At 36.0% G+C, this 26,660-nt stretch overlaps 1 protein-coding gene across 1 annotated transcript in view; it reads right to left on the reverse strand.

Moving 5' to 3' along the window:
* Positions 1–11,168: 11,168 nt before the first annotated feature.
* The window catches only part of LOC135221853 (cholinesterase 1-like), a 17,700-nt gene continuing 2,208 nt past the window's right edge, over positions 11,169–26,660 (reverse strand). Inside the window, exons 2-12 of the mRNA XM_064259788.1 lie at positions 23,192–23,405; positions 22,569–22,721; positions 18,828–18,966; positions 17,572–17,757; positions 17,102–17,307; positions 15,746–15,896; positions 15,385–15,566; positions 14,736–14,892; positions 13,976–14,102; positions 13,394–13,508; positions 11,169–11,813 (exon numbers count right to left, since the gene is read on the reverse strand). Of these exons, the coding sequence (XP_064115858.1) occupies positions 11,733–11,813; positions 13,394–13,508; positions 13,976–14,102; positions 14,736–14,892; positions 15,385–15,566; positions 15,746–15,896; positions 17,102–17,307; positions 17,572–17,757; positions 18,828–18,966; positions 22,569–22,721; positions 23,192–23,404 (1,710 nt within the window). The 5' untranslated portion in view covers position 23,405 and the 3' untranslated portion in view covers positions 11,169–11,732. The remainder of the gene's footprint in view (positions 11,814–13,393; positions 13,509–13,975; positions 14,103–14,735; positions 14,893–15,384; positions 15,567–15,745; positions 15,897–17,101; positions 17,308–17,571; positions 17,758–18,827; positions 18,967–22,568; positions 22,722–23,191; positions 23,406–26,660) is intronic.

Raw genomic sequence — 26,660 nt, forward strand, 5'->3', positions numbered from 1 at the left:
TTTCTAATAAGTCAGTTGCAAATATAATACATAATACCCTTATGATTTAGGCAAAAAAATATATCCTAGAAAAAACAGAAAATATCACGTGATTTTAAATATGCTTTAGTTTTGGAATGAAACCCCTGACAACTCTTTTGTGACGTCAGTAAAATCAACCAATAACAGCCGTGTATGAAAAAGCCAATGAGAAAGCAGGAATATCCCACCATGATAGAGTTCCCCTGTCCAAATGGACTCAAGCTGGATTTCAAACACTCTAGGTAAGGGACACTTTTTTAATGAAATCATTATTTTATGGAAAGACAATAGTTTCATGGAGCTTTTTGAATCTCGTGCAGCTTCGTTTAACGATGTCTATTTGTGGAGTTAAACTGAATATCAATTCACTCAATGAATTTTGAATAAAACGGTGTAGGATGAACCTTACTGACGACGTCCTTTCCCAGCCAAGAAAAATATATAAATAACGGAGTTCCTCAAACATTTGATTATAATATCCTGATACTTTTCAATAACGCTATATATATATATATATATATATATATATATATATATATATATATATATATATATATATATATATATATATATATATATATATATATATACATATATATATATATATATATATATATATATATATATCATATATATATATATATATATATATATATATATATATATATCATATATATATAACTATTCGAAAAATAGCAGCACATAGGTGGGTATTTTTAGTATTAGACTGGTTAACTTTTTACCCTTCCCTTTTTTTATATCTTTTATTAAGTCAGTTGCAAATATCATTATAATAAAATCTACGATTTAGGAAAGAAACTATATCCCAGAAAAAATCAAATAAAAGCTTAGAAGAAGGTGTTTAAAACAGCGTGAATCCAGAGAGGCGTTCATCACACCCGTCTAATGTTTCATATGGCGGGAAAGCACCTGTCCTCTGATTGGCTGTCGTGATCTAAGGCCCTGATTGGTCGTTTTCTGCTGTGACGTCACACAATCGCTATTGCCAGCAACTGCTACTTACGTTATGATGATTTTTGTATTAATATGGCGCTTTACATGACACCTGTCTATCATCAGAAGACTTCAAGATATATTCGTAGACTTATAAAATACAACTACAATGATGAAATACTTTTATTTAACTCTTATTACCAATTTCTTTGTACTGAACTGTTGCCAGTTAGTATTATTGTCATTGGTTATGCAGACGACATTTTGCAATCTAGCCAAGCAAAAATCAAACAATCCTTTGAAACTATTACATTTTATTTGAATAATCCTAGTGTTTCTGCTCACTTTACCTATTTTAAATGGAACTAATTCAGGTACAGGTTTATATCACAGGATGCCATCTTTAAACAAATAAAATTCGGAGATTTTTTTCATATAGATCTTTCACTGATTTGACCAAATTGTACTATCTTTAAAAGAATCCACCTAGTTTTATATATGTTTATTTCCCTTCTGCCTGCTTATTCTAGGCCACATACTTTATTTGTATAATTGATTAATTCAAATATGAAATGAAATATATAGATATTCATGCTTAAACAAAAAATATCACGAGATTTTAAATATACTTGAGTTTTAGAATGAAACACCTGACAACTCTTTTTGACGTCAGTAAAATCAACCAATCACAGCCGAGAATGATATAGCCAATGAGAAAGCAGGAATATCCCGCCATGATAGAGTTCCCCTGATTTATGGAATGCTGTTTGAAATACCTGTTCAAATGGACTCTAGTTGCTTTCAAACGCTCTAGGTAAGGGGGGACTTTTAATGGAATTGTTATTTTATGAAAAGATTTATTCTAAAGGGACATTAGTTTCACGGAGCATTTCAAATTCATGCAGCTTCGTTTAACAATGACTGAATGTTAAATTCATTATCTGAATTTTGAATAAAACGGTGTAGGATGAACCTTACTGACGAAGTCCTTACATAGTCAAGAAAAATATTATACATATAACGGAGTTCCTAAATTGTATTGCTTTTGTTTAAGATTCCCAATGTGCCCTAAAAATAATTAATTATATATCCTAATGCTTTTCAAATTGAGCAAAAATCACTGTAGTTTTATTTAGTAGGTAACTCACATTATATATATATATATATATATATATATATATATATATATATATATATAATATATATATATACATATATATATGTATATGTGTAAAATTATGTAAAAATATATTTATATGAAGTTTATACTTAATGCCCCGAAAAACAAGAACGTATAGGTAGGTGGATAATCATTAGTATTGAGCCATTTTAACTTTATCCTTCCATTTTCGGTAAATATATGTTATCTATTAAGTCTATTGCATATACTATAATAGACCCTACGATTTAGGCAAAAAAAATATATAGAAAAAATCAAATAAATGCTTAAAAGGTGGTAAAAACAGCGTGAATCCAAACAGCAACGCATAAAAGCGAGGGTTCCTCCGTCCAGTGTTTCATATGGCGGGAAAATACCTGTCCTCTGATTGGCTGTCTTGATCTAAGGCCCTGATTGGCCGTTGCCTGTTGTGACGTCACACAATCGTTATTGCCAGCAACTGCCACTTACATTATGATCTTTTTTTGTATCAATATGACGTTTTACATGACACCTATCTATTATCAGAAGGCTTTAAGACATATTCGTACACCTTTAAAATACAACTAGAATAATGAAATACCTTTAATTAACTCTAATTACCACTTTCTTTGAACTTAAGTGTTGCTACTTATAGTGCATTTACTTTTCTAAGATTGCTCTGGTGGGGCCAGGTAGAAAAGGCAGAGTTGTCATATCTACAGGTATGTAGTCCCATTTAATGCTTCCCGCAGATAATCCTTCTTAGGAGGATTTGCTTTAGACCTTGGGAGTCGAGGGAAAGGGTTGCTTCTTCCCTGTTAACTTTTTTTTCATTCCCGATTCTATTTTGCTATTCCTCCTTTCTCTTTCTATAATTATACGTAGATGCGCTGAATGGCCTGTTGGCTCCAGTGTTTGGCCTTCACTATCTTGTTTTGTTTGGTTCATTTTTTAAGAAAAGACATCCACTCATTCCTTCTTCGCAGAACTTTTTTTTATCAAAATCATCCAAGTCAGTACAGGACTCACTTTCTCTTTTCTTTTTTGAAACACTGGAGATTCCACTATATTTCCCATCTCTCTTGCTTCCTTGTTAAATCAACGAATAGTCATTTCTGACACTCGTTGCTTCAGATGTTCTCTGGATAGCCTTCGAAACATCAGTTACTGGACCTTCATGTTGTTTTTATAAAATGAAGCATTTCAGGACATTATAGACTATTTCCTTGGCCTCAGATGGTGTTTGTTTTGTTTGTTTGTATGGTGCTTTTACTGCATGGAACCAGTGGTTATTCAGCAACGGGACCAGCGGCTTTACGTGACTTCCGAACCACGTCGAGAGTGAATTTCTATCACCAGAAATACACATCTCTCACTCATCAATGGAATGGCCGAGAATCGAACCAGCGACCACCGAGATGGGACGCTAATACCATACCAACCACGCTGCTGAGGCCCTGGGTGAAGGCGTTTGCGGGTATCACTTGGGCTGTCCATCCATACTTATCACAGGTGGTGATCGAGAGCGAGTATCCTTTAATGATATTGACTATGACCTTTTAAATCATCTTAAAAATCATAGGTCCCCTAAACTCAGATCTGGCATCACCGGGGAAAAAATATACCATATCTTCATCGTCATTAATGAAACTGAGGTTTTAACGAAGAATATACGAAATAAGATACATTCAAAATATCTGATGGAAACCAAAAACTACAGTTCAAGAAGAAATCAAACAATCCTTTGAATAATTCTGGTTTTTCTGCTCACTTTACCTTCTTTAAAATGGAACTAATTCAGGAACAGATTATTGTCATAGGTCATCCTTAAACAGATAAAATTCGGAGAATTTTTCATATAGATCTTTCACTGATTTTACAAAGATGTATCTTCAGAAGAATCCACCTAGGTTTATATATATATAATGTTTATTTCCCTTCTACCTGCTTATTCTGGGCCACGTACTTTATTTGTATAATTAATTAATTTGAATATGAAATGATATATAAAAATATCAACCTTAAACAAAAAATATCACATGACAACGCTTTAGTGACGTCAGTCAAAACAACCAATCACAGCCGTGGATGATACAGCTTATGAGAAAGCAGGAATATCCCGCCATGATAGAGTTCCCCTGACTTATGGAATGCTGTTTGAAATGCCTGTCCAAATGGACTCAAGTTGCTTTCAAACGCTCTAGGTAAAGGGGACACTTTTTTTAATGAAATCGTTCTTTTATGGAAAGATAGACTTTAAAGGGACATTAGTTTAACGGAGATTTTGAATCTCATGCAGCTTCATTTAACAATGTCTATCTATGTATGGAATTAAATTGAATATTAATTCATTAACTGAATTTTGAATAAAATGGTGTAGGATGAACCTTACTGACGGCGTCTTCTCCCAGCCAAGAGAATTATATGCATAACAGAGTTCCTCAGTTGGATACCTATTGTTTAAGACTTTCAATGTGTCCTACAAGCATTTAATTATATATACATTTTAATGTTTTTCAGTAATGCTAAATTATTGCATATCCTACGCTTATCTCAAAGACTTCAAACTAAGAAAAAAACAACATTGTTTAATTTACTAGGTAACTCACATTTTCAATATATATATATATATATATATATATATATATATATATATATATATATATATATATATATATGTGTGTGTGTGTGTGTGTGTATAATATATAAATATAATTATTTATATATATATATATATATATATATAGATATATATACTATATATATATATATATATATATATATATATATATATATAATATATATATATATATATATATTATATATATATATATGAGACTTTATATACCTGTCTATTATCAGAAGACTTTAAGACATATTTGTACACAATTTAAAATAGAACTAGAATCAGTAAACAAAAAAATATCATGTGATTTTAAATATGTTTTTCAATTGGAATGAAACACATGAAAACTTTTCTGTGACATCAGCAAACTCAACCAATCACAACCGAGAATGACAGCCAATGAGAAAGCAGGAATATCCCGCCATGATAGAGTTCCCCTGATTTATGGAATGCTGTTTGAAATGCCTGTCCAAATGGACTCGAGTTGCTTTCAAACGCTCTAGGTAAAGGGGGACACTTAATAAAATCGTTCTTTTATGGAAAGATAGACTTTAAAGGGACATTAGTTTCATGGAGCCTTTTTAATCTCATGCAGCTTCATTTACCAATGTCTATGTATATAATTAAATCGAATATTAAATGATTAACTGAATTTTGAATAAAATGGTGTAGGATGAACCTTACTGACGTCATCCTTTCCCAGCCAAGAAAAATATATACATAACAGAGTTCCTCAAATGGATTGCTTTTGTTTAAGACTTTCAGTGTGTCCAAAAACCACTGTACTTTTATTTAGTAGGTAACTCCTATTATTAACACACATATATATAGATATATATATATATATATATTATATATATAATATATTGTATATATGTGTGTGTGTGTGTAAAATTATGTAAATATATATAGTAGTATATAGCAAAATATTCGAAAAATAAGATCGTTAGATGGATAACTTTATCCTTCCATTTTTGGTAAAATATATATTATTTATTGAGTTAGTTGTAGATATACTAAGCCCTACGATTTAGGCAAAATAGAAAAAATCAAATAAAATGCATATAAACATCAAGATCCTAAGAGCACAAAATTCGCGATTTTGAAACTTTCCAAACAGCAACGCATAAAATCGAGGGTTCCTCCGTCTAGTGCTTCATATGGCGGGAAAATACCTGTCCTCTGATAGGCTGTTGTGATCTAACGCCTTGATTGGACGTTGTCAGCTGTGACGTCATACAATCGTTATCCACTTAGTTTTATATATAATGTTTATTTCCTTTCTAACTCATGCTTCTGGGCCACGTACTTTATTTGTGTTATTAGTTAATTCAAATATGAAATGAAATATATAGATATATCAACCTTAAATAAAAAATATCACGCGATTTTAAATATGCTTTTGAATTGGAATGAAACACATGAAAACTCTTCTGTGACATCAGTAAAATCAACCAATCACAGCCGTGTACAATACAGCCAATGAGAAAGCAGAAATATCCCGCCATGATTGAGTTCCCCTGATTTAGGAATTCTGTTTGAAATATCTATCCAGATGGACCCAGGTGGCTTTCAAACTCTCTAGGTAAAGGGGACACATTTAATGAAATCGTTCTTTTATGGAAAGATAGATTTTAAAGGGATAATAGTTTCATGGAGCTTTTTAAATCTCATGCAGCTTCGTTTAACGATGTCTCTGTGTGGAATTAAACTGAATAATTATTTCGTTAACCGAATTTTTAGTGTCTATAAAACGGTGTAGGATGAACCTTACTGACGACATCCTTTCCCAGCCAAGAAAAATATATAAATAACGGAGTTCCTCAGTTGCATTGCTTTTGTTTAAGATTATCAACATCCCACAAAAACTTAATTATACATCGTAATGCTTTTCATTGAGTCTTATAAATAGAGGTTGTGCTTATGGTGAGTATTAACTTATTATACGTATAAAAAAAGCGGTGTAGGATGAACCTTAATGGCGACGTCTTATTCCCGCCAAAAATAATAAAGACTACTACTTGGAGTTCTTCAGTTTGAGTGTTTAGCTTAAAAGCCCTTCATATTATCCCGCTCTAGGTACAGGGCTTGGGTTTTAAGAAAAATCGCCCTATTACAGAAATGGACAGGTTTTACAGGCAAAGACCTAATCACTTTATGTTGAATCAAAATTACGCATTACATCCTTCATCCGTCAAGAAAATACACACGTTAACGTGGTTCCTCTGGGTTCCTTTGTTATTGTTCTAAGGTTCCTATAAAACTGTCTTAGATAATTACGTTTATTCATACGTTAGGAAAAACCGTGGAAGGCAACGCAGGGAATGCTTTTTAGGACAAGTTCATGTGTCTGCACTAAGGAGATTTAACAGCTGTACTCGGATACATATATGTGATCCTTCCAGTATCTGTTTTTCCCTTTCCTAATCCAGGAGGTGACCCGTCAGTCTGTTGACCTTCAACTGGCCCTGTCCTTCCTGGTTCCTGCATTCTCCTTCCTCCAAAACCTCCTCCTCAACCTACCCATATCGAAGATCGCAAACCTCAGACCTCAGAGTTACCTTTTATTTGCGTTCCTCAGTTCAATCTCACTTTTGGACCGCCAAAAGATTCATCAAAACTCCTACTGACTCGCAGTAAGCTTCGGTACTTCATGTATAAATTCGCGAGTATCATCAGCAATATTACAGGAAGATGCTATCTATCACTGGAACTCACTGATCCCATGACAGAATTTCTCAGCAAAGCTCAGCGGCGTCATGGAAATTCCGGACCCACGATTATCTCGGCAAGTGGCACTACGGTTGTTTTAGCCGCTTTGACTGGCAGGTGTAAATCATATCTCCCACTAGCGCCTTTCCCCTCCCCTGTTGGGCCACCTAACTCATGTCTAATAGCCCTAATTGTTCAACTTTCGCTCTGTCTTACACTGAAGTTCTTACCTTTATCCTTTTGTTGCCTTCCTGAAGAGATAAAAACAAAACTTAATTATTCACTTACATTCTACAGTCATCCTTTGAGCAGGCAAACAGACCCACGTGTCATCCCTTCAGTTGTGACAAAAAAATATACGTTTAACCTTACTAATTTTTTTTTTTTTTTCCTCGATCGAGTCCTACTCCTACAGATAAGTCTTTCAAGTAGTCTCAGTAAGTTAAATATGGTGTGGAATATCCGTGGATTTTCTCTTATTTTCCGCTGTTTCAATTACAGATTTTTTCCCATTCTTCCAAACTGCCGACTCGCTAACGACCCGCTACTATCACTCTTTCTCTCCTGCCGATGCCCACTTGAGATTTGAAAGTGGTTTGTATTCTTACCTGTTTAAATTTTCGTTTCATGACCATATTTCCACTGCCATACAATTCATTTTACTCATGACCATTTTCCCACTTCAAATCACTGAAATATACTTACCGGCTGCTCTATGAGCAAGAACCACTGCTGGCATAACCCCAGTTCAATCACAAACAACATTCATCGGTACCTGATGAAGAAGTCTGTCTTTAAAAGCTTGTATAACTGTGGAATTTAAAGAATCTGAACTCTGAACAATCCCGTCTTATTGAAGTCTAACACTAGTAATTTGAATGTGTGTGCACAGAAAAGTTCTTTGGTTGTTTGTGTGTATATATATATATATATATATATATATATATATATATATATATATATATATGTGTGTGTATGTGTGTGTTGTGTATGTGTAATATATATATATATATATATATATATATATATATATATATATATATATATATATATATATATATATATATACACGAGGCCTGAAAGAGTAAATTGAGAGCAAAAATATTTCACAGGTGTAACAGGAGGAAAACCCCAAAGCAGCTGCACTGTGAAACAATTGTTAGGAGAGGGTGGACAGCAAGATGGAAGAAAGAGAATATGAACGGAGGTATAGTAAAAGGAACCAAGAGGGTTGCAGCTGGGGGCCGAAGGGATACTGCAAAGTACCGTAAGTAATGCCTGCAGTGCACTGCGTGAGGTGCGCTGACGGCACTACCCCATACGGGAAATCACTAAAGAAGTCACCTGAATAGTCATAAATATTAAAGAATAAAACTTTATAAATTCCCCAAAACCTGTCAAAACCCTTTTGTCCTGATAAGGGACGGTAAATCATTTCCTAGTGTCAGTCAAAGTTTTATTGTAAATATAAGGAACCTGGAGAAATAGGGCTACAATGGGTTATATCAACATTTTAGTTGTCACGTGTTACCTAACGTCGGTAAACATTACGGCTCCGATCGCGAACTTATCTAGAAAGAACACCAAAGTCAAGGCCAATTTCTCCTCGTCATATTGCAGGGAAGGTTTTGAAAAAAATAAGAAAATATTTCACACTCTTTTTGCCAACCTTTTATGAAGTATTTAAACTACAGACTAAAGAGAGTTGTCAGTTGCTTAGTGGTCACCTATTATACAATAAATAAAGTTTATCGTAACCTTGTTTTAATAAACCTCCAAGAGTCCCAGACTGCTCCTAGAACTTCACCTTGGTTCACTATGGATAGTATTTGACTTCCACTATTGAACGTCAGCTTCCGTCTAGTTTTCACATCTGAAAACCTTAGGAGGTTTTGTTCAATTTTTGTTTTGTTTAGGAATTAAATGAATGAAGACTTTTTTGAAGTCTGAAGAATAACAGTGTTATCTAGAAGCCAGTCACCGTCCCCAATACCCTTTGGAGACCTGAATAACACTTTAATCTAAACATCGATCAAACGAGCATTACACAAGTATATTGTACATGACTTACTGTCGTTCATATGTCCTCACACTCAGTAATAAAACTTGTAAGGCTATGCTCACCCCTTTTTCCGGTGGCATCAGTTACCTGCTAAACTGGTTTGAATATTAATCACGCCAACTTGTTTTGTTTTAATTCCGACTTCTGCAACGATAAGCCTCGCCAAAGTTCATCTCCAGATTTCCAGCTGCTATGAATTTCAGTCATGATTCTTTTTGTATTTCGAAAGCAAGAACAACGCCCCAGCTTACATGGTGACGTCAGCCAAGCAACGCAAATTGTTAATATATAATATATTGTAATATATATATATAGTTCTATATGATATCTATATATATATTATATATATATATATATGTATATATATATATATATATATATATATGTGTGTGTGTGTGTGTGTATATATATATATATATATATATATATATATATATATATATATATATATATATATATATATATTATATATACCGTCTCCGTTCTTTAAAAAGGAAACGGGGAAACTAATCCACATGGTATAAGCAAAATGTTTATTTGGACAGAGAAAACACGCAGCTCCCATGTCCTATGATCAATATTAAAAAGGAAACGCTATTTTACAACTGTGGACATTTCCATCTTCAGCAAGAGATGAGAATGGTACGTCAACAACCGATCACGAAATGCTGACGGATGTCCTCATCGGAATAACAAGAGACAGAAGCTGAATAAAAAAACTATTGGACAAAAAAAAGGATTAACTAAGTTAGCATTAAAAACGGAAGTTTACGATAAACGGTGAATGACGTACAACAACACAAGAAAGTATGACAGCATCATCATGAATGCCATACATAGAATTTGGTAAACGCCTACTGTGGTTCATTAGACATACGATTTTTATATATATATATATATATATATATATATAACTATATATAGTATATATATATAGATATATATATATCTATATATATAAATATATATTCCATATTATATATATTATATATATATATAATTTGATAATATATATAGATATATATATATATAATATATATATAATATATATATATATATATATTTTATATTATATATATATTATAGTAATATTCTAAAATTTAAATTCTTGCAAGTTCCTTAAATCGGAAAGAATTAAAAACAGTGTGAAAATATATCTTTTAGCTCGAATTTTAAGTGACATTTCCCTCAGATCCGTTAATTTCAATTGAGTCTTTCCCAACACCACTCGGTTTAAAGGCCAGTTAAATTGCAATATATTCTGAAGCCTTTGAAATACAAGATATTTCGCAACAGTAAACAATCCGGCAAAATCCCTTTGTTGTCAAATTACCGAAAAACTATTCTAACTTTCAAATGGTTCTAAGAGTTCTCGTTTTCGATGGCTCGAGGGGGAACTGCAATATACTGCAAACGCTGTAAAGTCACTTGCCTGCAAATCTGTTTTCTTTTCTTTAAAAGCGATTCGATTTGATTTTCTTGCAAGTTCCTTGATTTCACCCGTTTCATCTAGGCAAGAGGTAGATGTGCAATACATTGCATGTAAATTCGCATACAAAGTCGATCAAAAACATAATGTCTGTACTTACACTGGATCTAATATTGTCACTTTTTCCTTGAAGAAAATTAAAGGATCAAACAAACTAATGACCTGAAAGTGAAAAATATATATAATTTCAAAACATTTTTGATATCGTGATAGTGCAAAAGGTTATACATCAAATTCCTATTTGTACGCTTAAATGAGACAAATACAACTTTCCCAAAAGGTCAGAAACTTCAAATGAATCTGAGAGTCAATTCTGTGTAAAGATGACACACGTCTTAACAAAATAGCTTGACAGCTGAATAAACTGACAATTATTGTGTAAGTGTGTTGACAGCTTATGACTAATGTGCCGACCGTAAGTATTTTTGGTCTTGACAAAATATTCTATTGCAAAAGAGGACAATCACAGGGTAGTGCATTTGCCATAATAGACTATATTGTGCTGCTCCCCACACACTTTACTATATAGTTGTTAAGTGCCATGACCACTTAGGACTAATAACTTGACCAATTACACGGCCACTTAGAACTAATAACTTGACCAATTAAACAAGTGTTTTCGGCCTTGTGAAGAAACACTGATCATTCTGATTTAACGTGCAGGTCTTCTTCAGTTGGTGTGTAAAGCAATGCATAACTAACAGCATGAGAGGAGCTGGGTGTTGTTCTAATTCTGTTCGATGACGAAGCGCTCCGGGAACAGAATCTCGTTCTGCATCGTTGGGAGGTTCGTCAGGAACTCCACATCCTGGAAAATAAAAGTTTTAATTTCTTCCCTCTTACGCAGGAGCAATTTTTCTGGGAACTGACGCTGTTTTTTATTATCTGTGTCTACCTGGCGTTGCAATTGGATACGGTCAAATATATCAATCATGACTGGTGAAATCTGTGTTTATAACGAAATAAGGTTTCTGAAAACCTTGAACAAGTAAAGTATGTATGGCAATAGCATGGCTCGGGTACTGCGAAAAACTCGAACTATGTTTGCAGATTTTTATTCTTTTGAATCCATTCAAAGATTCATTTCATAAAACTCTTGTGCTTATATTACTAGTCCGCAATCTTACCTCCTTAACTTAGTTCCTCAGATTAAACCCATCATTCGGAACCTTAAAGTTTCAGAACTAAAATGGGAGGTCAAATATTTTTTTAACAGTGACTTTTCACGAAGGATGAGCCATGGTTAATCCGTTTCCGCTGCATACAATTTTGTGAATCCTTTCTTTCGAAATGAGCCCAGGTGAGGAATTGGAGCTTCGGAATAAAATCAATGACGTCATTTTACCCATGTATAAAACAAACCAATTTGTTGCCACTGAGATGCAAAACATAAAGCCTTCAACTGATTTAACTGGGGTTAGAAAATCTAGAAACTGGCACATATAGGAACGAGTATCATCAGTTATAAAATATAATAGGTTGCTTAAAATCTCAGCATCAGCAAAAGGTCACGTCAACTCTACTCAGTTTACGAAGAGATAATTACAAATATTCATCTTTATAGCCTAGTAGGTGCTACAACTTGCTCAGGAACTTTAGTGACAGGATATTTACTTCTATGCTCTTCTCTGAAGTCTGGAAGTGGTTTTGAAAGAAAAAGTAATATGAATCATTCTTTTCAAAATCTAATGATTTTTCAGATCCATAAGTTACTGCTATTACTGCTCATTAATCGGCTGATCCTGTCTAGATTCTTAGGTTTTCCACATAATTTTCTGAGTAAATTGATATCAGTGGCACAACTTTCTTTGTATGTTTATCGACATTCTAGTTACCTAACTAATTAGTTTCGATTGAAATTCATGTTCATAAATCATGACACCTCTTTCAAAAGACGATATCACGTGACTTTAATGACAAGCACAGGAGGCCCAGAATTTAAGAAATCCGATGAGTGGCCCCAGAATCTTCTTGCCTTTAACCTTCTGAAAAGCCTAACTGGGACGTCAACGCCGTCCCTTAATGCAGTCAGAACTCATGAGAGAAAATTAAAGAAGAAACAAGAATAAAGGAGAAGAAGAGAGGCTGACGGAAGTCAAAGGAAATACGGCGAAACGGATCTAGCAGGTTAATGGTAGAAAAAGTACTAGGCCAGCAACATTACATTGCGACCGGTGTACCCAATACCATAAAAAATTACGGTAATATAAAGGAGGGTCGAAACTTTCAGTTCCGGCCCTAGAGAAGATACGTGCTGTTACACCACAAAGCCCGGACTGAAGTTCTTTCATTCAGAATACTTCTAAAAAGGCCACTGGTGTGGAAAGCTAGCCCTGGCTGGCCGACGGCCATTTAACCTAACCCATCAAGATGACATTTTCGTCTTACCTCATATCTGGTGGAGTTCTTCATGTATGGTGTGGGAACGAGAACCAGGTACTGCAAGTCGGATCCGCGGACGGGAGACCACTTGAAGCCGAGAGACATATCAGGCGTTGGATTTCTGCCAAAAAGGATGGAAAGAACAGAGATTGAAAGTTACTGAGCTATGCAGACCTCACATCGAACACACTAGGAAATGGAAGGGAAAACGGGAACTGGTGATTTCTCAGGTCTTTTGTCAGTATTTTTTCCTTATTAACCGTGGATGACACATCTGAAGTCCCACTATAGGCAGGACTCGAATGGGAAGAATACTGAATGACAAGGTCTCTGTTATCTACTTTTTTCTGCCGTTGTAAATATACATAAACTTTTTATCTTAGTCTCCGTTTCTGCCTGGTTTACTCTTAAATCTATTTTTACTCATCTGTAGGCTTCCATCTACTGGGCCGTTTGAGGCATCATGAGAATATAAAAAGAAGACCCCACTTTCATCTGCTCGAAGATGAACTACTCTCTGCTGTAATGCGTTCAGATAAAAGGATAAATATCTCTCATATCACTGAAAAGAAGCAAGAAAGGACTCACCCAGTTCGAGCGAAGTTTGTCCACAGAGAAACCATGACTTCTCTCATGAAATTGTCGATGGGATTCGTCAGAGGTGTGGGATGCGTTCCATTGAAAAGATATTGGGTCTCATCGCCGTGGCCCACCCCTGGAAGACGATCAGCACCATTGTCGTTATCACAATCATCATCAAAACTATTCAAATACAACCTCGTAGTAGATGCATCAGTAAATACATCCTTACATGAAGTTTATAATGATATATGCATGCCTACTCGAGTATAAAAGCGAAACGAGAAAAACTATATTCGAAAAAACTGATCTAAGGCCAATAGATAGGGTTATATAGTCTGTGGAATAAAGTGGGAAGCCATTGGATCCAGTGTGCAGAGTTGGAACAGGACCTGTAGAAAACAAGGAACTTTGGCTGGAAAAGAAAGCTAGAACTTAATGCCAGAAAAAGAAATAGGGTCATCAATTCTAACAAGAAAGTGATGAAATAATGATGAACGACCAAAAGTATTATTATTATTATGTATTCAGTCTAATTTTTTCATATTATATTCCATTGAAAAAAATCGGCAATTAACATTCTCTTATTATCCTTCGAAGTAGCAGTGGTGCAAGTAGTAGATGCGAGCCAAAGGATATGACTTCCCATTTTTTTTAAATGGACCCTAAATTAATATTACTGTACATCTTTCTGAATGAATAAACATATTATACATCAATGTGTTACCCAGTGAATGCAAATTCCTTCAAAAGCAGAAATTATACTCACAGTTCATTCCGACAGTGGCGTTCAATGACTCGGAGTCGTTATTTTCTGCACAATGGTGGAGTTCGTACAAGTAGACCTTATGGGCGGATGTCACTTGTTTGGTGTGCATCATAGCAGACACGTCCATGGGCACAGCAAACCAGTGGTCAGTGATCATCTGGAAGGAAGATATTATCAAGTTGTGCTGATCTAGAGGTCTCTAGTACGAGGTCTGAAAATTCTTGGTCACCTGAATGATCTATCCATGTTGCCACCTCTCTCTCTCTCTCTCTCTCTCTCTCTCTCTCTCTCTCTCTCTCTCTCTCTCTCTCTCTCTCAAAATACTCACCTTTTTCTCGTTATAGTTGTTAGTTCCAGAAGCTGGTAACACTGATTTACACAAGTATTTCCACACGGGTTGTTAACTAACACAGTCGACTAATACCAGGTGCAGTCAACAGGAACACAATGTATGTATGTGTATGAGAGAGAGAGAGAGAGAGAGAGAGAGAGAGAGAGAGAGAGAGAGAGAGATGATGATGATGTACTCCACTATGATACATCAACGAAAAACGTAGGAAGAAAGGGAATGCAGTCTTATATTGTCCCTACATCAGCCATCTTGCCTGGATATTCCTTCACTGAACTGTTTATGAAAAATATACATCACCTGCACGGCGTCATCGGCAGTGTCCTCCGTGATGTTGAACCCTCCTACGTAATGGGCAAATATCCTCCTGGCCATATATTCGGCCGACGTCCTACGCCCTTCCTGAATCGACATCAGCACAGGGCCATGCATAGAGAAGTTGCTCGCCAGTTCGTCGGAGTCTGATTTATTCATCAGCAATGCTAAATGTACAGAAAAGAGGTGGATTTGGATGCAACATGTTAAAAGAATTCAAATCTTACGTAAACATAAATGAGAAAATATGAGTGTTAGGCAAAGAATCCCTCAATATAAAAATGATTTTGTTCTCTCTGTACGGTACATCATCAAAAGAAATCTAGACAGAAAGAGCCACACTTACGTCTTATCACCAGTGATCCTTCATCTCTGTTGAATCCAGTCATGAAGTTCACCTTGTTGTAGTTCCCCTTCTTCAACATGTGGGCGGGATGTTCTGGCAGGAAATCGCCATCGACGCGTGGTGCCATCACTTGGGGATATATGTAGAATCTCTGAAAAACAAACGGTTTTAATGAATGAGGGTATTTAGTCATTTTATGACATCTTTTTTAACAAACCTCAGTACACTGACGTGGCCGAGATCACACACTCTAAAAACAAACACTGATTACTAGCTCAGTTTCAAATTTGATTCATTTCCACCTTAATCAGTCTCTTCCAAGATGGCCACAAAGGCCTGTACCGGGGTGGGGGTGGGAGGGCAGGTGTCGAACGAACCCCGCCCCTCCCAAATTTCTGGAAGTCCATATTTTCTATGACTATCCTTTTCACTGACATGTACTTCTTACAAAGTAAAAAATAACAATCTTTTGTTTTTTTGGGAAGTCTTTTTTTCTAGAAATTTTTTTATTAAACATTAACATCATTCTTTAGCATTAGGAAATATAAGAATGATAATAGGAATATGATATAGGCCACCATATTTGTGAGTGATTTTAAGTTAAATTCTGTTAACCAAAGTCAGTACTTTGAATAGCATCTAATCGGGTAGAACATAGACCGCATACCCAATTTTTCTTTTTAATACAACTAAAGAAACATTTTCAAGTATTTCATCTTGTATATACCTATATATGCAATGAATTTATATAAGAAAAGGTCCAGTTTTGGGAAAAACGAGCCCCCCTCAAACACCCCCCCCCCAAACCAAAAACTCTAGGTACGGGCCTGCAGATACTTTAGAGATCAAATTCAAGTCTGCAAGTCAACCAAATATTTAAAACAAGTAAAGGGGAAGCGTTACCACACAGCACCAGGCAATACAGAAATAAACTGAGAGCAGCGTTATATTCTAGGGATCTTTAATAAGGGTCTCCAGTGGTAAAATTTCTTTCCTGACAGTATGCAGTAGTGGCATAGGGCTGTCTTCCTTAATGGAACTTCAAAAGTTCAAGCGAAAATGCACTGCATGACTGCCCTAATAATATTCATCTTGCATATTATTACCTTTTTACCTATTATTCTAATTACAATCTTTTTTTTCTTTTTTGATAAGCTGGGTCTCTTCTCCCTGTATTTCACTGTACTTTCTCTTAGTTCTTCCTGATGGACACCATATTCTCGGGAAACTTAAATTTCAGGTCATTGGCCCCTATGGGCTTGTTCCATATGAATAGGTTTCATCTACTATATAATAATAATAATAGTAATAGTAATAATATGTGCCCATACATGACCTAAAACACCATCGACTTACGGTAAAATTACTGGCAACCTTGACGAAGTGCTCTGCAGAAACATTCTTGAGGCAGTCATAAAGACCTTTGGAATCCAAGTTGACTGTGTTGACATTGGAGCAGTTCAGCATCTGACCCACTTTGCCTGCAGTCTGTCGATGGTCGTCCCTTAGAAGGCCAGGGAATAACGCGGTCCCGGACTGAGCAATGGCTCTGTGGAACAGGCCTGAAAAGGAGATTTTTCTTATCTATAGCGGGGGTTTGGCAGAAGCATGACTGCACACAGAAATCTGTGCTTTCACTGTGGATCGACGTTTGTGAATAACTATACGTATCTTTCATGGGGCCTGAGGTTTAAATAAGTCTCTAAAGGTCATATTCTGAAATGAAAATACTAACAATAAGGGTGGTTACGGATAAGAAGGGAATGAAAATTGCGAATGAATGTGGGACCAACACTAATAAAAACTGAAATTGCGAAATTGTTTACCTTTGGCCATAGGTGACAGCATGAGGAGGTGAACAGATGCTCCTCCAGAACTCGAGCCGAAAATGGTCACTTTGTTGGGGTCGCCTCCGAAAGCTTTGATGTTTTCCTTCACCCACTGGAGGGCCATCACCTGATCCTTCAAACCATAGTTACCGGACATGACTGCGTCTCCGGTAGACAAGAAGCCTGAAACATGAATATGTATATAATTTAGAGTGGAACATAAAGTTGGCACCTCACTCAAATTTAATTTCTCTTGTGCTATCAAGCTGCCTCTTCTTAAGAGCCACAAAATATGTTTAGTCCCTAGGCCTTTAAGAAACTTCACGGTAGATAAAATGAGTACCTCACAATTTTATATCAAACCAGGCAGGGAGAAAAACGTCCGTAGGAATATTAGAATTCATAGTGATCTTGAACCAAAGGTCGGGGAAGTGACTACACTGATCCTTGGTGCTTTACATGTAACTCGCTTCTTGGAACAAGAGCTGGTAAGCATATGACACATTTTGAGCCAGATGCCTTTTTTGAAGAGGATTCAAACAGAAAAGTAATAAAGCACCTATAGCAGTTTGAAAATTTCCATCCTAGAAAAATAACTTCGCTTCCAGATCATTCTTTTATGTGTTACCTTTTCCTTTGCAAGTCTCATAAAACAGGAATAGTCATAAAAATTTCAAATGATGATACTCTGGAATATATTCAGTAGACTGCTTCTCTTATTTTAAGACTTAAGTACTTACAAGGACGCCTTCGAAAGGAAAATTTTAACATTCCTTCCTATTCAGTAGATAAATCATTTTCCAGGAAAACCGAAGATGTCACAAGAAAACAAGCAAAGGTCCAAGATGATAGGACAGATTTCTGCAAAGGTCCAAGATGATAGGACAGATTTCTTCTTAGCACACTGGAAGGGTCTGAATGTCAGTGAATGACGTCCGCTGAAACAGCAGGGAAAATGGATTGCAAACGTCCCAGGCTTCGCAAATTCTGAAGGATTTAACTACGCTTCCGTAAGCACTTACACAAGTCCCACGAGGGTCAGTATGACTGTCATAAGACGCCGAACTGCAATACTTCTAAAATCCAATGGTCAATATTCAAGACATCTATTACAATACCTCTAAAATCACAAAGCAAAGTATTCGTCATAATCATATTTTCTCACCTAACCTAACCTTCCCCACAGTGAGAAATGACTCCAAGATAAACTGATCATGTCGGATCTGGAAAGGCGAAATCTGCAAAGGACTCACCCAAGGCACCAAGTCTGTACTGGATGACGACCACAATGACGTCTTCCTTCATGAGGGGTGTGGGGTCGTAATAAGCACCTCCTACAAGGAAGCCGCCCTCGTGGATCCACACCATGACGGGGAACTCGGAGGCGTTTTTCTAAAACAAAGACAAAAAAATCACTGAAGGGAATCTTAACTCATTACACAATTTGAATAGACATCCATTATTCACTCAACTGATAAAACACAACCCTCTACTTTTACGCAATCAAATCATAACTTCAGTAACTTTGTTTTTTTACAAAATCAGATCACATATAATGTCAATAACTTCTGATGATTCTCTACCTGTGACTCTAACTAACACACACAAAACTTGTCAAGCTTCTTAGCTATGGCGTCACATTTTAATGGAAAATATCCAACGCCTCGACTGCCCTTCTCTGGAATGGAAGCACCTCTCTTGGTTTCCAGAGAAACCTCCTTCTATCTATTGTACGTCTTGGCTTTTACCAGGTATATATCTATTAAATCTATTTAATCTATTTCATTATGTCAACTGGTAACTCTGACAACTTCCTTCATTTCTGTTATTTATAACTGAGATCAAACAGACGACATATAATTGCAAATACGTGGTATGAGGAGAACTATACGTACTTCTTTGTTTGCATGCATGTGAACTAAACCGACTGTAAGAACGAATAACTATTAGTTTTAAGTTCAAAATTCTATATTTGGATTAGATAACAAGAGAGTCAACTTTGCTAGGGCCTACGAAAACCAAAAGATCTTATATGTAAGGTAACATCAAATACTAAGTGGTGGCAGGCGTCATTATTTTGCATCACTCATTTCTAAGTATTTTTGACATACTGTAGTTTTCTCGGTATAATGACCCAGATGTCCTGCATGTTCAAAAAGATTGCAATGTACAATTACGTATAATGAATGACCTACTATAATCCCCCCCAAACGTATTTCGTGCCGTTTGTGTTCGTCACGCAATATACCCGAACTCGACGGGGAACATGTAGCAATCGCTGCACCAATATATATATATATATATAAGATAATATATATCTATATATATATATAGTATATATATATATATATATACATATAAAAAAATATAGTAGAACAGTCATTATTGCCTGAGTGCAGCAAGAATGGGGTAAAATTACACAGGAAGCAAAAATACAGGAATGAAAAAAATGTACACAGGAAGTTTGGTACGAAGTGACGCAGGTAAAGACCCGTATCGGATACCGACGTTGGTTTTACCTTTCAGTAAAGAAAATAAAAACCATATCCTGCAAAATCTAGTAGCGTACAGGAAACACAATAAATCGTTTGCTAGCCACATTATGTAATATTTACCGCATAGAAACAGCACTAAAAATATCTGTCTTTGCACGTCCAAAAAGCCGATGATTTTCAAAATTAAACAAAAAAGGGTCGTTTAAAAGATAATGTATTAGTATAATATGTCATTCAGAAAAACAGCCAGTACAATCTACATTCAAGTTACGATGACTCTTTTAACCTGTCAACGAAGCACAAGAAAGATACTCAGAGTTAATAAGACTAATTACCACAAAACCAACATATGTACATTACACAGATAAACCCAACAATTATATCTTCCAAACATCCTGAATAAATGTGCAAGCGCTGAGAGACTGCACACTTACAAGGGATGAACTTAACTTCTGCAAGTGCTTCTAAGTGTGGTTAAAAACACTTCAATTTCTCACTAATCGCTACCCAATTATAGTTGCAAGTAGATCAGCAATGCATTTCCATTCATTATCAATAGTGACAAAGTGGGGTCTCACATCGTGTAAAGACACTGTCAAGAAAATGTACTTTTACAGATCACTAGGGTATCTTTATAAAGTCAAAGAAAGTATACAACTTTGCTGGTATCTACCTTAACAAAAGCTGTCGAAAAAAAAGTGAAAGTAAAGTAAGACCATTCTTAACGAACACTGGTTTGTTTGTTTGTATGCATGTTTTTACGTTGCATGGAATCAGTGGTTATTCAGCAACGGGACCAACAGCTTTACGCGACTTCCGAACCACGTCGAGAGTGAAATTCTATCATCAAATATAAACATCTCTTAACACCTAGATGGAATGCCCGCGAATCGAACTCGCGGCCACCGAAGTAGCAGGTCAAGAACATACCGATCACGCCACTGAGGCGCTAACGAACGCTGGTATACGGCAGTGAGTTTTCCCGATCTTTGAATATAGTTATAAAATTGTTTAATTAAAACTTGCGCTGACTATTTCAAGTTGTTTATAACACCATCAAAGTAGTCTTTAAAAAAAATGAGGTCCCAAATCTTCATGTCTACATCCCCTCTATAGTATGAGAAACCGCTTATCATTCGTCTTTAGTTCCTTTTCAAGAGAAGGTAGGTTTAAACACCTCTACCCGTCAGCCTTACAAACAGAAAACGGATGAAAGAAACACAGGAACATCACGCAAAGGGGAAAAAGGAATCATACGGCACCGCAGCCCTTGTTAATAGGTAATCATTCACGTGGGAGGAGCTGCTACGTTGACGTAAATACGCTGATGAATAAATTGATGGAAAACGTCACGGATATCTGCTAAATGATCACGATAGGGAGTCTGCTGCCCAGAGTGACCGTGGGAAAGTTTGTAAATCTCCTTTTTTTTTTCTTTTTTTTTTTTTTTTTTTTTTTTTTTTTTTTTTGTGCGTTATCGCTGTGCGCTGCGCTCTTTTTTCTTTAGCTTACGTAACTTGAGCTGGTACATTGTTATTTGGAATTTATGTTCGCTTGCAACTTATCCCGTATTTTGATGGAACCTTGTTAATTCTATGCTGACGTTACAAGAATGGATTCAAATAATAATAATAATAATAATAATAATAATAATAATAATAATAATAATAATAATAATAATAATAATAATAATAATAATAATAATAATCGACTCACCTTCAGACTTACATCTGTCAGTCTGCCAACCGACAGGGATTAAATCTACATATATGTCAAGTTAGTCACTAAACTCTGAAGCAGAGTCTCTTTCAATTATAATCACCTTTAATCATACGAGGTCTGATATCGACAATCTAATAAAACAATAAAAAAAAAAAAAAAAAAAATTTGTCCCCAAAGTTGCCCTTGACTTGACTTCCTTTGAATAACAATTATCTATGATATATTTTTTACTGATAAGTTGGGTTGTTTATGAAAAAAATGGGCACTTGCTCGGAAACACCAGTCGGGTGTGGGTGCCTCTCGTGCTCTATTTGTTCTTAATATTGAATGAGACTAAACTGCAAAGACAAACAAAAGGTGCATCATGGGGCAATAAGATGGGAAAATTGGTATAAACAAAACCGGAGCAATGAAGACTGTGAAATCTCAGTACGATACTGAGACAATGAACAGTGAAATCTCAGTACGATACTGAGACAATGAACAGTGAAATCTCAGTGCAACACTGAGACAAGGAACAATGAAATCTCAGTGCCTTCCTGAGACAATGAACAGTGAAATCTTAGTACAATACTGAGACAATGAACAATGAAATCTCAGTACCTTACTGAGACAATGAACAGTGAAATCTCAGTGCAACACTGAGACAATGAACAATGAAATCTCAGTACCTTACTGAGACAATGAAGAGAGTGAAATCTCAGTATACCTCACTTCATGGAAACGAAACGACCCAGGCAGTAAAACGAAGACGGACGAAGAATCACCTCTTCTTACCTTTGGTACATAGACTTCCAGGTAGAGGCAATCTTCGCTGCCCATCACCTTGACCATTCCCTCTGAGAAAGCTTCGGAGTCCAGCTGAGGACAAACGGCACTCGAAACTGAACCGTTCCTTACACCTGTCCATGGACCAGCTGCTGCTGGATTCTGTGGGAGAAATGACGAGACTGTAATGAGCAAACAGGTGTACAATTCGTATTTGACAGATTAATTTCTCTTCCAGTTTCAGAATCCAGATCAGACCCACGCCATTCATTAGTTTTTGTTTCTGTGCATCTAATTTTCCTTTTACTTTTCAATAAGCGTTCGCATCCCATTTGATAAATTCAATTCCTCTGAATCATCTATAAAAATGAAATTCACACTAATCTTTAAGTAATATTCATCGTCGTTCGTGCTCAATTTTGGTCTGATGATAAATTTTTTAAACAGATTTTTCTACAGACTCCCCTCCTCAATCAAAACGGTTAACAGTTACCATCTCACCCACAATCAAACAAACTTCCTTTTAGCAACAGGACATGAAATGAAACACTAATTTTGACTCTTCTTAACCGTTGCCAAGCGTGTACGAGCAGAAACGCAAGAAAAGAAAAGTGAGAGAGACAAGCACTCACCTTGAACCTCCGATCTCCAACAGGAGGCTCAGCAAAGGGGATGTTCTTGAAGCCGTAGTACCGAGTCCCATCCTCTGCCTTCGTCATCGGAGCCTCGATGGCTCCCTGTCGGAGGTCGACCTTCCACACTCCTTGGGAAGTTGCATTCTGGGAGGCGGCCAGCAACGGCAGACACACCGTTACCAAGAACGCGAACGCTGCCTTTGGTTTCATTCTGCAATAATAATAATAATAATAATAATAATAATAATAATAATAATAATAATAATAATAATAATAATAATAATAATAATGACATTGGAACCGCAATACAGTACTTAACAGCTATAATATTTTCTTCTGTAAAGCTAGAGGCCAACTGACTTTATAACACCTATTGAAGGACTCAAAAAGTCACGAGAATATCTCTCATGAAGATACTACATGCAATGCAAGCTAAAACTAGGCAAGCAGGACGTTTGAATCTTCAGACTGCACATAGAGCAGCCCTGGAAGAAGAAGAAAAAAAAAAAGACATTTCGACCCTGTACCCAGTTGACCTTTGACTACGTTGCTTGTCCCAAAAGAGTAATCGTTAGATTCAATATTAAAGTTTCATATTGATTCCTAGAATCAATTGGTTTCAAACGATGTCATATCCAAGGCTATTATGGATTAATCTATATACGGATAAAAGGTGTTTGTACTGATTGTGTACACACACACACACACACACAACAAATGCGTGCATGTTTGTGTAGGTGTGCGTGCGTGAAGGAAAGCCGGAAATAACCACTCACTGTAGCACTCGGGATATTTTTATTACTTTTCTGACAGCCAGAGCTCTTGAACATATCTCTATAAATATTATAGAGGACAGATATCGAAAATCATTACAGACCGTGACTAAGACGGAGAGCTATTCTTCTCATTTTAAGACAGTCCTATTCCTGCCCCTGACTCACCACATAAAAAAGTACATATATATATATATATATATATATATATATATATATATATATATATATATATATATATATATATATATGAAAGCTATTAAAGTAAGTAATTCTGAACGAACAGTGAAGTATGAGGTCAGGACATCAGGAGATTTTTAATAAGGACTCTTTTTAATGACTATATAATGGCATATTATACCTAGGAGCCTAAGAAACGCTGCAAAAAAAAAGAAGTTCTTTGCAGAGTCCCTTCGGCCTCTAGCTGCAACCTCTTTCATTCCTTTCACTGAACCTCCGATCATATTATCTTTCTTCCGTCTGACTTTCCACCCTCTCTAACAATTGTTTCATGATGTAACTGATTTTTTTTTCTTTTTCATTGCATCTTTCAATCCTTCTTCCTGTCAATTTTCCTTCCAGCGCTCTTGACCTCATAGGTCCCAGCGTTTAAATTCCAGACCGGGGCAGACCGAGTGAAGCCCGACCTGTGGAAATTGTACTGGGTAGTAAATGAGATACATTACTGAATTCGTCCACAACTGACAGGACTGAGTCTTTCTTAAAAAATTACTCGAGTCACCTTTTGAGAAATCCAGTGGCTTTAAGCTCTCGGTAATACTTTCAGCGAGGTCTTGATTTTTAATATATGCAAACGACCGCCGTATGCGCATTTTACCACACACGTTCACATAAGCGCATCCGACCAAACACGTAGATAAAAGCGCATTCGACCAAACACGTACACATAAGAGCATTCGACTAAACACGTACACATAAGCACATTCGACCAAACACGGTCACATAAACGCATTCTACCAAACACGTACGCATAAGCGCATTCGACCAAACATGTACACATAAGCGCATTCGACCAAACAGTAGTAAGTATTGTTTTTGTGGTTTAAATGGTACTTTTCTATTACATACAGCAATTTACGGCAAAATATAGTAACTACTGTACTGATATTCCATGTCTTTCTCTATTTCAACACGTCCTTGCAGAGGAATAGAAAAAGTAACTTTCTAATTGAATTTGAGGTATAGTACAGAAGCTTTGTGGCATTGTTTACGTATTTTCTTTTAGCCCTTCTATAAATACCAACATGCAACATGGAAAATACCAAATAAAGTTCGTTTATATCTGAAGAAAAGCCCTGATAGGTGAACCAGCGAAGTGTCAGTATTCTCCAAGAAAGTTATAGTAAAACTTAAAAAAAAATATATCAACAATTACTACTCTTCTCTATTTTTGAGTTTTTCGTGGTCATATCCATAAGTAATAATATGTATGTATGTATGTGTAAGCGTGTTCTTTCTGGGCGCTGTGCAAATTCCACATACCGAGTTTGCGTTCGCTAAGAATCATCCATCCAGATACAAAGTAGCTACGCATTTATGTCATGTGATCAATACAATATTCATGACACACGCCACGCTCCCAGTACCAGAGACCACCATTATGCAGTTTGCAATTACTCCTATACGTCGTAGCGAAACCGTTTGTGTGTAATAAACACAAATAGCATAAAAAATATCAGAAACTTTTTCAAGAAGTAATAAACACAAATATGATAAAAAATACCAGAAACTTTTTCATGAAGAGTTGAAAACTTACGTAGAAGACTTGCACACCATAAATAGTTTTCACGTACCAGGAAATCGTACCCCCGCCCCCACCCACCCACCACGGGCGTCGAGAAGGCTCACAAAAGCCAGGGCAACAAAAATATACTTTAAAGTCAGTGACCTCTCGTGCAGGACATCGATTTCCTATCAATGGAGGTCGTTGATGTGCCAAGAAGTGGATAAGTGGATGCGTTTGAATGTCGAGATACTATACTACGTTATTCAGTGGGACTCTTGAACCATAAGGAAGTAATCAACCTGACCTTTAACCCTAAAAGCACACGTTGTCCTTCTTGCTTTCATGATGTCATAAACTTTTATCTTTATCTAACTGTTTGCTTGCCTGATGGTACTTGAACTGATTAGCTGATATTCGATGAAGTTTAACTTGCAAAATGAATTTTTACGGTTGCAAAGTTACACACGAACAGCGTAGTCAATTTGCAAGGACCTCTTCCCCCTCATTTCTTCAATATATCGAAGGCTCTTTGCAGATTGATATCGGCCACGTCTCAAGGTTCGGGGGAAGAACTTTGTGTTTATCTAATCGATCTTGACGAGTTGTCATTGATTCGCATATAGCTTGGCCCCCTCAATTACGAGAACGCGATGCAATACTGCAATGGCGCCTCTTGTGCAAGAGTTGGTATTGGGGTACATTCAGAATTCCAGAAAACTTAATGAGACCGTAACCTTTTCTGGTCTATCCCAGAAAATACTATATTTAGCAAAGTTGATAAAATAGCAAAGGTCATTTTATTTTATAAAACAGCTTTATAAACCTACCTATATTTATATTTTTAAAAATCAATTAAATTCGATCGTCGGATTAAATAAACGAAAAGGCAGATCGATCATTTCTTGTAATCATTTCGCAAAACGAAATTTTATCGTAGAGGCAAAAT

Source organism: Macrobrachium nipponense, chromosome 3 (genome assembly GCF_015104395.2).
Source record: "Macrobrachium nipponense isolate FS-2020 chromosome 3, ASM1510439v2, whole genome shotgun sequence".
NCBI lineage: Eukaryota > Metazoa > Arthropoda > Malacostraca > Decapoda > Palaemonidae > Macrobrachium > Macrobrachium nipponense.